This window comes from Oncorhynchus masou, chromosome 21 (genome assembly GCF_036934945.1).
Source record: "Oncorhynchus masou masou isolate Uvic2021 chromosome 21, UVic_Omas_1.1, whole genome shotgun sequence".
In the NCBI taxonomy this organism is placed as follows: domain Eukaryota; kingdom Metazoa; phylum Chordata; class Actinopteri; order Salmoniformes; family Salmonidae; genus Oncorhynchus; species Oncorhynchus masou.
Window position 1 is genome coordinate 18,555,315 of NC_088232.1, and position 12,293 is coordinate 18,567,607.

The following is a 12,293-nucleotide window of genomic DNA, read 5'->3' on the forward strand; positions in this document are numbered from 1 at the left end:
TTCCTGATAGGGTTTTGTGTGTAGATGGGTGAGAAAACAAATCAATTGAATCCATTTTGTTTTCAGGGTGTAACACAACAAAATGTGGGATAAGTAAAGGGTTATGAATACTTTCTGAACCGCACCGTAGCGAGCTAGTGCTGTTAGTTCGTTGTTCTCACATCACTTGTCATGCGTGCTGCCGCAGCTCTCCTTTCACTCACTCGCTCACTCAGCTGCCTGAAGCGGTCTCTCAGAACACACAGACCCCTCAGGCCCTCCACCTCCCTCCCTACCACTCACTCGGCAACAGCCTGCCTCACTGCCTGGTGGTCAGCAGCAGCAGGTAACAATGCGTTGGTGGTTCAGTGTTGGTCTCCCGCGTAGCATGCGAGAATTGTCAGGTTTGATTACAGGCCAATGTGTACATCCTTTGGCGTCAGCCTCGAGGTTAGAGCTTTGAGACAGTAACCGAAAGGTCGCTGGTTCGAATAATGATGCTAAAGAGGTAACCAAATCTGCCGCTGTGCCTTGAGCAAGGCACTTAACCATAATCGCTCTAAGGGTACTATACAGTGGTGGCCCTGCAGGTATCTCAGGGCCCGTTGGGATATGAAACAAAACACATTTCCATTACACACTTGTGTGTAACAGGACAAATATAAGCACCCCCCCAAAATTATTATAATTTTTAAAAAAGATATGTTTTGGCCGGAAAACCGCAGACACAGCAACCCTGGGGGCTGTGCGCACTGAAACTTGGAAGTGCCGAATTATTGGTTTTTAGAAGCCCACAGCACAGGCATAGAAGTCGGCCGAAGTTACCCAAAAGTGTTTCTAAATCCCTGATGGGGAAAAATGAATGGTGGAGAACGATTTGAACCATTTCCCTGTTTGACCGCTAGGTTTCATGGGTATTAATGACACCTCCCCTGTGGCGCACTATGCCGTTTTATTTTCTGCATCATCTCGCTGAGTCCACCTTTTTAATGTCAATCCTTGGTATGATCGGACCTCTGAGGTGGCTACATTGATGTGGACAAAACTGTCCCAGTTCATCATAATATGAAGAAAAGTTGGCATAAGTGACTAGATGGTATTTACCAGATCCTGCATATGATGAGCCTCCAGGCCTACTTACGAAGCAGCTCGATAGCCTTTGGCTTTGAGGCGGGGGTCTGGCTGGAAAGAATACCCAATCCACTCAAAATGTATTAATAAACAGTGAAATGGGACTGGGCCGTAACTGGATGCCCGGCTGGGCTGTCAGTCATTAGGTGTTATGCAGTCAGAACCTCTTTATCTCCATGTTGTCAGTGGCAGACAGCCTGACATGCATTGCTCTGGGGCTTCCAGCCAGCCAGTCAATCAGTGAGTGTCTACCAGAGGTGGTGACTGAGAAAGTGCGACGATGGAATTGATATACACATTGTGAAATAGTGAACTCTCTTTTTGTGTTGCACTTACGCAGTGAGTGAGCGAGCAAAGACTCTCTGTGTCTCTGTCTTGCCTGTAAGACAGCAGGAATGTGTTTGCTACAATAGACACGCACATCTTAAAATGAGCATGCCCGTTCTGCTCTGCGTGCTTAGAGACATGTACACAGATGTGCGTGCACGCCAGCATAACACACGCGGGTGTTCCCCATGCTACCCGACATCGAACATCGTTTACAAGGCTACTAGCACACCCTCAAACTCACAGATTACCTTCACTCTTGCTTGCGTACCTGCTATGCTCTCTTCTCCTTCACCCGCATGCCATGCATGCACACATGTCAGCTGAGGCTTAGCCTAGATACTCTACCCTTAACAGCTGCTCACTCTGCTTTCAGAGTTGTGTTCACTCCAGTGACACACATTAGGCTACCGCGATTTGGATAACAACATTGAATAATGCAGAAGTCATCCGTTTCGCCATTGAGATATTTTTAATAATGTGTCGTTCTTTTTTCGATCCAGGCCAATGTTCTAGGCCTGGTGTATATTGTTAAGCATTCATGATACTTTCTTGTTTGTAAGCTAAGGATCTTACCATCTTTGTCTTTCCACAGCCAACCTGACCGGCCACATAGAGAGGGTGGGCATCGAGAACTTTGAGCTGCTAAAGGTGCTGGGAACTGGAGGTGAGTGACAGGTCTAAAAGCCAATCCAGTGCTGGAATTTTTGTCACAGTTTTTGAGAAGGTGCATTCATTTTATCTCGCACCATCCGGTGCTCCAGGTGAGCTACAGATGCGCTGAATGCTTTTGGCTGCGGAGTTAAAAAACAAAACATGTTTTTCTTTCTTTTCTCTCAGCCTATGGCAAGGTGTTCCTGGTGCGCAAAGTGAGCGGTCACAATGCAGGGCAACTATACGCCATGAAGGTGTTGAAGAAGGCCACAATAATACAGAAGGCCAAGACAGCAGAGCACACACGCACAGAGAGACAGGTTCTGGAACACATCAGGCAGTCACCGTTCCTCGTTACCCTCCACTACGCCTTCCAGACGGACACCAAGCTGCACCTCATTCTAGGTCTGGGTCGATCTCTCTTTCTCTGTCTCTCACTCTGCCCCTTTCTCCTCTTCTCTTCTCGTTCTATCCCTCTCGTTCTGTCTTTTACACAAAGTTGTTCTTTTACAAGGAAGACAGACATGAGTATGAAGTATGAAAATCGAGTAGCAGAATGCAAGATTGTTGCAAAAGAAATTCTGCGTTTTCTGTGAGACTTTTCACCTGTCTTACAGTGAACTGAAATGACCTGTTGAATTCTGGAACTATACCGGCAATGTTGAAATATAATGTCACGGAGTTAAGACGAATTGGCTCGTTCATACCTGTTTCATTGTTGTTGTTATTATGACAGATTATGTGAACGGTGGGGAGCTCTTCACACACCTGGTGCAGAGGGTTCGGTTCAAGGAGCAAGAGGTAGCTTTGTACAGTGGAGAGATGGTGCTGGCACTGGAGCACCTACACCAGGTGAGTGTGGGTACCTTTAGACCTACGCTTCATTGTTTTGTCATTCCTGAACTTCATTAAGGTACAATAGCTTTGGAGCTGTAGCCTAAATGCAGCTACAAACGGTGCCATTTCCTCAATCATTCATCACACATGTGTTATCACAACTGTCATACTTTCAGGTCCGGTTTCCCGGACACAGATTAAGCGTAGTCCTGGACTTAAAAAGCTATTTCACTGGAGATTCTCCATGCTTTTTAGTCCAGGACTACGCCTAATCTGTGTCTGGGGGAACCGCCCCTGAAATACTTTCTGGATGAATTGCTGGCTGCTGATTCTACATTGTCATAGTCGAGCCTTGTAATGGCCTGACTGTTTTCTAGCTGGGGATAGTCTACAGAGACCTGAAGCTGGAGAACATCCTCATGGACTCCAGCGGGCACATAGTGCTCACAGACTTTGGCCTGAGCAAAGAGTTTGATGAGGTATGTATTACAGATGTTTGGAGCAACGGGGCCTACCCCAAACATCCATGTGAACGTTAAGACACAGGAGAGTTGTGCTTTTTAAAAATGGTTAGACTGCTTACAGTATTAGGGTACATTCACACTCGTGACGCATCCCTCGCAGAGTCAATGGATGAGTAGGGCTGGGCAATGTACTGTATTTGACTATACCGGTATTGATGCGCGGACCGGTTTGGGAATTGCCAGGGATCTCGCAATACGATATTATCACGGTACTTAGGCACCGATACGATGTGTATTGCGATTCCATACTGTGATTTTCTTGCGATTCGATGTTCTAAACCTATTGCTTACCCATATCTCTGTTGCAGAGGGAGAAGAGGGAGCCATGACTAAACAAGTTCTGATCAGTCATGGAAAGAGAAGGGCTATGGGCGGAGTTAGAAAGTTGGCTGTCCGAAGTATTAGAATGTAAATGTACTTTTAATCCATCTGTCTACATATTTCAAGACATGGCAAATCAGTGTGCAGTGAGATACCCGATGGGTTGGACGATACTTTTCTCCTCAATCACCTTGAAAAAAGATAGGCTTGAGCTGGAAGTCAACCAACACTCAATCGTTAACACAATGGAAAGGTCAAATGCTTTGTTATCTAAATGTTGGAATGTGTGTGGGTGACGGAGAGAAACAAAATGGCTGCTGTTTGAGGCCATGTGGCGGAGGCGGAGAGTGATGAGGGTGCTGGAGATGGGGGTGTGTTTCTATGCTGGCGTTTGTATGTATTTTTTTTTGTATTGAAAAAAGTATAGAAATGCTGAAAACAAATGTGCTCCCTATTTATAAAGAAGATGGAGGACAAACTATGAAGGAAAAATACTGAAGTTTTGGTGCAGGTACCGCCAACTAGCGTGAAGATAATATTGCGATATTGTCAAAATGATACGAAATATCGTCAAACATAATATCCCGATATGTAACTATCGATTTTTTTTCTTTTTCCCCCCCATGACTAGTTTTCACTTTACCTTCTATAACAGTATTTCAATGTTTTGGTATGTTAAGTGTGACACGCAACTATGGCGCGTGTAATGTCCACTTTTATAGTTTACTCCCGTTTGTTGCTTGGTAGTCCTCTCTCTCTCTCTCCTCCCTCTTACCACACCAAGCCCTGCCTGCCCCCTGTCACTCCAAAGAGATCAGTTGTTGTTGCTCGACCATGGAGTCACGAGCTCTTCACTTCCCCTTCACTCTGCCGCCTGCAGAGTCAGACGCAACACGATGTTGGTGCCAGCACTGCTGCTTTCAAACCGTACTTTAATTAATTACACTGTTAGTTTGTGTATCTGACAGTCTGCAAGCAGCTAGTGTTTCTTAGCAAGTTTTGGCTAAAATCAATGATGTTCGCCATGAATGTTAATCACTAGTTAGCTAGCTAAATGTAATCAGAGTCAGACCAAACGTAGATACACTGTAGCTAATATTCCAGTTCTGGTGTAGGCCTAGGTACACTATGTTGCTTGTGCAATGGTATCTTCTAAATCAGAGAGGAATAAGCAAAGCATGAATATGTTTGCTAGCTAGCTACATAAAGTAAGAGAATACACATGTAATGTAACATCGTATGTGGTCCCCTAGGAAACACTGACCAACACTTTGGATCCTACCCTGTCGCAATAATTCCACTCTGGCTTATTTATTTGGTGTCATGTCAAACAACGATGTATTCAACAAGCTGCCCACTGTTAGAGACTGACTTGAGCCCGTTTTAATTACATAATGAGCCTGTTTATAACTGCGTAATCAGCTTATTAGTAGTAATAACTTGTTATCGGTTAGGATGTTGCCGCTTTTGTGTGTTATTGCGGTGACCAGGGGAAGGAAGTACAGAAAGTTTCTGTCTGTCCAGACATCATGCTTTTCTGTATATTAATATTTCTAAGGAAGTAGGTAAAAGGCGCCCGTCAAGTCTCAGTTCCTGACAAGCTAGGCTAGTCTCTGTGGAAATAGGGTAAGGAGAGATGTGGAACTTAACATCTCAAGGTTGAGTTGAGGACAACAGTTAAAGAGACTGAACCGCTGAGAGGGGGCCCATAGGGGTCCACCTAACAACACTCTAACTGAAGCCTTATCTCTCTCTCACACACACAAAGGTTTTGGGCTCAGTCTGGGCCACGACAATACTATGAGGAGCGGACTCGGTTGCTGCCCAGTAACAGAGAATGACTGTTTATCTTAGACTCCACCAAGAAGAAGACTCCACCTATGTGCTTGTGTCTTGTATGTTGTGTTGTGCAGCTGTGACATCCTGTCTGGTGTAATAAATCTAGTTTGAGCTTCCTTTGGGGTCCGTCTGGATTTGTAACAGAACTTATAACCGAACGCCAATTTTTTTCCCCCCAACTATTGAATTACAATCATTCTTTTTCCATGCTTTCAACAGTTCACCAATAAACGACTTTAGACCTAGATTGTGTTGCCCAGATCTACCATGGAGCCCTACATGACAGTGTGGATATGTTAAAAGTGCAGGAAATGCAGATGTTGTTGGATTGAACAGTATAAAACAATCGGAATGGAGAATGCCCCATAAACATCACTTATATTTTCTACGTTGCCACCCTAGGGTCCTGAATATTTAGAACTTTTATTATTAAAAAAAAAAAAAAAAGTCTTACTGTCATACCGTAAAAAATATATTGTGATATGATACATTGACCATATCGCCCAGGCCTACGGCGGAGTATGCGCTATGTGTGTTCTGAGGCCGTGTTTGGAGTGAGTTGTTTACCGAAATTTAAGCTCATGCTACCTGACACGCCTACCTTTTACAGACTGAGTTGTCTCCGTCATTTTACGCTGCGTTGCTCCGTGTGAATGCACCCTTGGTAAAAAGTTATGCAATGCCAAGCCCCTTGACAGCCATGTCTTCTCTCTTTACTTATGGATGAGTATTTATGTTAGCACAGACACCAGGCCACCCAGTATCTGCTTGTTTATGTCTGTCTGGATGTTTTGAAGCAGTGGTTCTGATTTATGTCCAGCCCACTTGAGAAGATGTTTTGCAGCCAGTTGTTATGCAGTGTCCTCTCCCCCCCCCCAAAATGGCACCCTGTTCCCTATGTAGTGCACTACTTTTGTCCAGGGCCCCTTACTTTCTTGTCAAACGTAATGCACCATATAAGGAATATGGTGCCATTTGGGACACAACAATTCTGTATGATCATTTTTGGCAGTCTATACACATTCTGTGTGATGGTTATGTCGTGTGTATATATGTGAATACATGTGATGGTTATGTCGTGTAAATAACCTCTGTATGACCATCATTATAAGAGCATAGTTGTCCCGTTCTGTGGTGCTTGGTAGGTCTTTCTTCACAACAGTGGCTTATTTTCTACCTGAACTGATCAAATGTGTCCTAGTTCCAAGCATCCTTCCTGTCAATCCTAGTGTGTCTGCAGAATGCCAGTGATTAGAGAACAAGAGATGGCGGGGAAAAATCTCATCTTGCTATGTTATTTCAATGTTTTGACTGTGTTTGTTCCCCAGTTGGAGAGGGCTTACTCTGTCTGTGGCACCATTGAGTACATGGCCCCAGAGATCGCAGCGGGAGGAGAGGCTGGACATGACATGGTAAATTATTATTTAGAACGTGTTATACTACCTGTTCTACTGTTCCTGACCCAAATGCACATGGTACACAGGTAATCATAGGTCTAGCTCACTAATAACTGGGTGTAGTCTGCTGCACACCTGTAAGAGCTGCCCTCCGGTGTCTGGTGTGGTTCCAAGCTGCCTACGTTGAATCATTTGCACAAACCGCCAGCGGTGTCGGCAGCCAGGAACGCCACCTTTTTGTCACATGGTAATGTATATCATGCTTGTATATAATCTTAATAATACAAACTTTATTCATCCATGGAAAATCTACCCGTGTTCCAGGCAGTAGACTGGTGGAGCCTTGGGGTATTGATGTATGAACTTATGACAGGCGGATCACCATTCACCGTCGATGGAGACAACAACTCTCACACAGATATTGCCAAGTAAGCATTCTCATAGATGCATCTCCTAACACAGTGGTCACCAACCGGGTCGATCTCCAAGGCATTCCTTGTCGATCACCAAACATTTCTGTAAATGCTGTTGGTGGTTGGTGCACTTGATCCCGCAGGTCTAGCGCCGGGAAGGCAAAGTGTTTCCGTTTTGAACCAATTCATGTGTCTGAAGGTAGAACTCCACCTACCTGGCAGACCCAGATAACAAATCAAGTGCACCTATAGGCCTACCGCTGGCCAATCGGATAGCTCAGATCACCATTTCTGCAGTTTCCGAGAGCCATAGACTGTAACAAGAAGCCTCAAGCGCACAGCAAAGTTGATATTGTGATATTTAAAAAAGTTTTAAACAATGAATAAAGCGACTCAATGACTACAGCAAGGAGCTGCTGTTTTTAGGACTAAGTTAATGTTTCAGTTGTTACACAGCACTGTCAACACTTTGTTCAACCCGTTTTATAAGCCGTAAAGTGTGCGTTCTCCCTACTTTCACTCACGCTACAACCACCACTGCTGCAGCAGCAAGGAATGAGTTTAGAAAAGTGTTCCGATAAGCTCGCGATTTCATTATTAGTTGCTTCTCTTTTTTAATATTGAGGTATTTTTCACTTTCTCTGGTCGTAGGAGTAACAATATTATTTGGTGCACGAGGTAGAAAAAATGCAGTGCGACTTAAGATTCACCATCCCCTTTTCTCAGCGGAGGGATGTTGAGTCCGGTGAGAGGCATCCGAAATGCAGTAATACTATATTGGGCATCTTGCATAAACTTCATTGCTACAGAACTGTTTTTAATAGGTTAATGTTGCATAGGCTTTTCTTTTTTTAAGTCATGTTTATAAAAAATAAAAAAATCTTATCGGTAGATCTCAGCTTGCATTTTGACTCGGTGATCTTAACTCAGAAAAGGTTGGTGACCACTGTCATATCTCCTAACCCCAGGAAGAGTAGCTGCTGCATGAGCTTTAGCTAATGGGGATCCTAATCAACTCAACATCCATTTGATTTCCTGGTTCTCTGGAAAACAAAAATATGTTTCACTTGTCCAATAAGTAGTTAGTACCCAGCCAGTCCGTGTCTGTGTCTAATCAAGTTGGGCTGATCAAGGGAAAAAATATGAATTTATTATTCTATATTTGGCCTCTCATTGTGTAAAACTTTCTGGATTGTTTTCCATCTCTCTCTCTCTCTGGACTGTCAGTCAACCACTTAGGAAATGTGTTTTCATTCATGTTATTCTCTGGGATCAAATACACTTCTTGTTACTGTATGTTAGTCAGGGGTATTCAAATCTGATCCTGGAGGCCCAGAGTACTGCTGGTTTTCTGTTCTACCTGGTGTCTCCAGTCTAAATCAGATCCTGATTACAGGGGGAAAATAAAAAATCAGCAGTGGAACTGGCATCAAGGTCCAGAGTTGAATTTGTCTGATGTACAGTATGAATTATATTTTTTTTACAAATAAAACCAAAATCCTATCCAACCATGACCTCTGTCACCTGTCAGGAGGATCTCAAAGAAGGACCCTCCGTTCCCCAAAGACATGGGCCCTCTGGCCAAAGACCTCATCCAGGGCCTCCTCATCAAAGACCCAAAGAAGAGACTGGGCTCTGGGCCTGACGGAGCAGAAAACGTTAAGAAACATCCATTCTACCAGGTAGGAGAGCGAGGCAGCCCCTTAACTTCGTACCAGAGCTATTTCCATAGGCTGGCCGGAGATGCTGTATAGCCAACTCCTATGGTCATTGTCATTACTAATGACAAAAGTAGTTAGCTATACAGCACAAACATATCTGAGACCTGGTTAGCATCTCCTCGCTAACATATTGAGAACATCTTTTGTTTATTTTCTGTGGCATTTAGACAAATTGGTACGTCGTAGGTTCATTTGTAGGGTAAGTGTATTGGTAGAACGTATTCACATTTTGTTGTTACAAAGTGGGATTAAAATTGATTTAATTGTCATTTTTTTCAAAGATCTACACAATTATCTAATGTAAAAAGGGAAAAGAAATATACAGTACCAGTCAAAAGTTTGGACACATACTCATTTCAAGGGTTTTTCTTTATTTTTTCTATTTTCTACTTTTTAAAATAATAGTGAAGACATCAAAACTATGAAATAACACATATGGAATCATGTAGTGACCAAAAAAATGTTAAACAAATAAAAATATATTTTAGATTTGAGATTCTTCCAAGTAGCCACCCTTTGCCTTGATGACCACTGTGCACACACTTGGCATTCTCTCAACCAGCTTCACCTGGAATGCTTTTCCAACCGTCTTGAAGGAGTCTCCACATATGCTGAGCACTTGTTGGCTGCTTTTCCTTCACTCTGGTCCAACTCATCCCAAACCATCTCAATTGGGTTGAGGTCAGGTGATATTGGAGGCCAGGTAATCACATGCGGAATTCCATCACTCTCCTCCTTGGTCAAATAACCCTTACGCAGCCTGAAGGTGTGTTTTGGGTCAATGTTCTGTTGAAAAATAAATGATAGTCCCACGAAGTGCAAACGAGATGGGATGGCATATCGCTGCAGAATGCTGTGGTAGCCATGCTGATTAAGTGTGCCTAAAATTCTACATAAATCAGTGTCACCAGCAAAGCACCGTAACACCACCATCTCCATGCTACACGGTGGAAACCGCACATGTGGAGATCTTCCGTTCACCTCCTCTGCATCTCACAGTTGGAACCATACATCTCAAATTTGTACAGATTTCCACCGGTCTAATGTCCATTGCTCGTGTTTTTTGGCCCAAGCAAGTATCTTCTTATTGGTGTCCTTTAGTAGTGGTTTCTTTGCAGCAATTCAACCATGAAGGCCAGTTGATGTTGAGATGTGTCTGTTACTTGAACTCTGTGAAGCATTTATTTGGGCTACAATTTCTGAAGATGGTAAATCTAGTGAACTTATCCTCTGCAGCAGAGGTAACTCTGGGTCTTCCTTTCCTGTGGCAGTCTTCATGAGAGCCAGTTTCATCATAGTGCTTGATGGTTTTTATTTTTTGTATTATTTCGTTCAATGTAGAAAATAGTAAAAATAAAGAACCTTTTTGAATGAGTCGTTATGTTAACTTTTGACTGGTACTGTGTGTGTGTGTGTGTGTGTGTGTGTGTGTGTGTGTGTGTGTGTGTGTGTGTGTGTGTGTACACACACACAGTGCATTCGGAAATAATTCAGACCCCTTGACTATTATGTGTATATCGAGGAAAAAACCAATTGAATACATTTTAGAGTAAGGCTGTAATGTAACAAAATGTTAAAGTCAAGGGGTCTGAATACTTTCTGAAGGAACTGTATATACTTTCCGAAGGCTCTGTATATACACTGCCTTTGGAAAGTATTCAGACTCCTTGACTTTTTGGCAGCAATTACAGCCTCAAGTCTTCTTAGGTATAACGCTACAAGCTTGGCACACCTGTATTTGGGGAGTTTCTCCCGTTCTTCTCTGCAGATCCTCTCAAGCTCTGTCAGGTTGGATGGGGAGCATCGCTGCACAGCTATTTTCAGGTCTCTCCAGAGATGTTCGATCGGGTTCAAGTCCGGGCTCTAGCTGTGCCACTCAAGGACATTCAGAGACTTGTCCCTAAGCCACTCCTATGTTATCTTGGCTGTGTGCTTAAGGTCAGTGTCCTGTTGGAAGGTGAACCTTCGCCCACAGTCTGAGGTCCTAAGCACTCTGGAGCAGGTTTTCATCAAGGATCTCTCTGTACGTTACTCTGTTCATCTTTGCCTTGATCCTGACCAGTATCTCATTCCTGAAAAACATCCCCACAGCATGATGCTGTCACCACCATGCTTCACCGCGGGGATAATGCCAGGTTTCCTCCAGACGTGACACCTGGCATTCAATCTTGGTTTCAAAAGACCAGAGAATCTTGTTTGTCATGGTCTAAGAGTCCTTTAGATGCCTTTTTGAAAACTCCAAGTAGGCTGTCATGTGCCTTTTTTTACTGAGTTGTGGCTTCTGTCTAGCCACTCTACCATAAATGCTTGATTGGTCAAGCGCTGCCGAGATGGTTGTCCGTCTGGAAGCTTCTCCCATCTCCACAGAGTAACTTTGAGCTTTGTCAGAGTGACCATTAGGTTCTTGGTCACCTCCCTGACCAAGGCTCTTCTCCCTCGATTGCTCAGTTTGACCTGGGCGGTCAGCTCTTGGAAGAGTCTTGGTGGTTACAAACAGGCCATTGAGGCCATTGTGTTCTTGGGGACCTTCAATGCTGCAGAAATGTTTTTGGTTCCCTTCCCCAGATCTGTGCCTTGACACAATCCTGTCTCGAGGTCTACGGACAATTCCTTTGCCCTTATGGCTTGGTTTTTGCTCTGACATGCACTGTCAACTATGGGACCTTTTATATAGACAGGTATGTGCCTTTCCAAATCATGTCCAATCAATTGAAATTACCACAGGTGGACTCCAATGAAAGTTGTAGAAACATCTCAAGGATGATAAATGGAAACAGAATGCAAGTGAGCTCAATTGAGTCTCATAGCAAAGGGGCTGAATACTTATATAAATAATGTATTTTATGTTTATTTTTAATAAACTTTGCCAACATTTCAAAAACCTGTTTTTGTTTTTTCATTATGGAGTATTGTGTGCAAATTACTGAAGATGTATGATTTAAAAACAATCAAGGCTGTAACGTAACAAGGTGGAATAAGTCAATCGGTTTGAATACTTTTCGAAGGCACTGTATTTAACTCTAATATACAAAACCTTAAGAACACCTCTTTCCATGACACACTGACCAGGTGAATCCAGGTGAAAGCTATGATCCCTTATTGATGTCACCAGTTAAATCCACTTCAATCAGTGTAGATAAAGGGCAGGAT

At 43.4% G+C, this 12,293-nt stretch overlaps 1 protein-coding gene across 3 annotated transcripts in view; it reads left to right on the forward strand.

The window, feature by feature from the left end:
- The window catches only part of rps6ka5 (ribosomal protein S6 kinase, polypeptide 5), a 41,903-nt gene that overhangs the window by 6,147 nt on the left and 23,463 nt on the right, over positions 1-12,293 (forward strand). For all 3 annotated transcript variants that reach the window (XM_064927704.1, XM_064927705.1, XM_064927706.1), the window contains exons 2-8: positions 2,033-2,104; positions 2,278-2,496; positions 2,828-2,943; positions 3,306-3,407; positions 6,941-7,024; positions 7,334-7,437; positions 8,954-9,104. In XM_064927704.1, the coding sequence (XP_064783776.1) occupies positions 2,033-2,104; positions 2,278-2,496; positions 2,828-2,943; positions 3,306-3,407; positions 6,941-7,024; positions 7,334-7,437; positions 8,954-9,104 (848 nt within the window). The remainder of the gene's footprint in view (positions 1-2,032; positions 2,105-2,277; positions 2,497-2,827; positions 2,944-3,305; positions 3,408-6,940; positions 7,025-7,333; positions 7,438-8,953; positions 9,105-12,293) is intronic.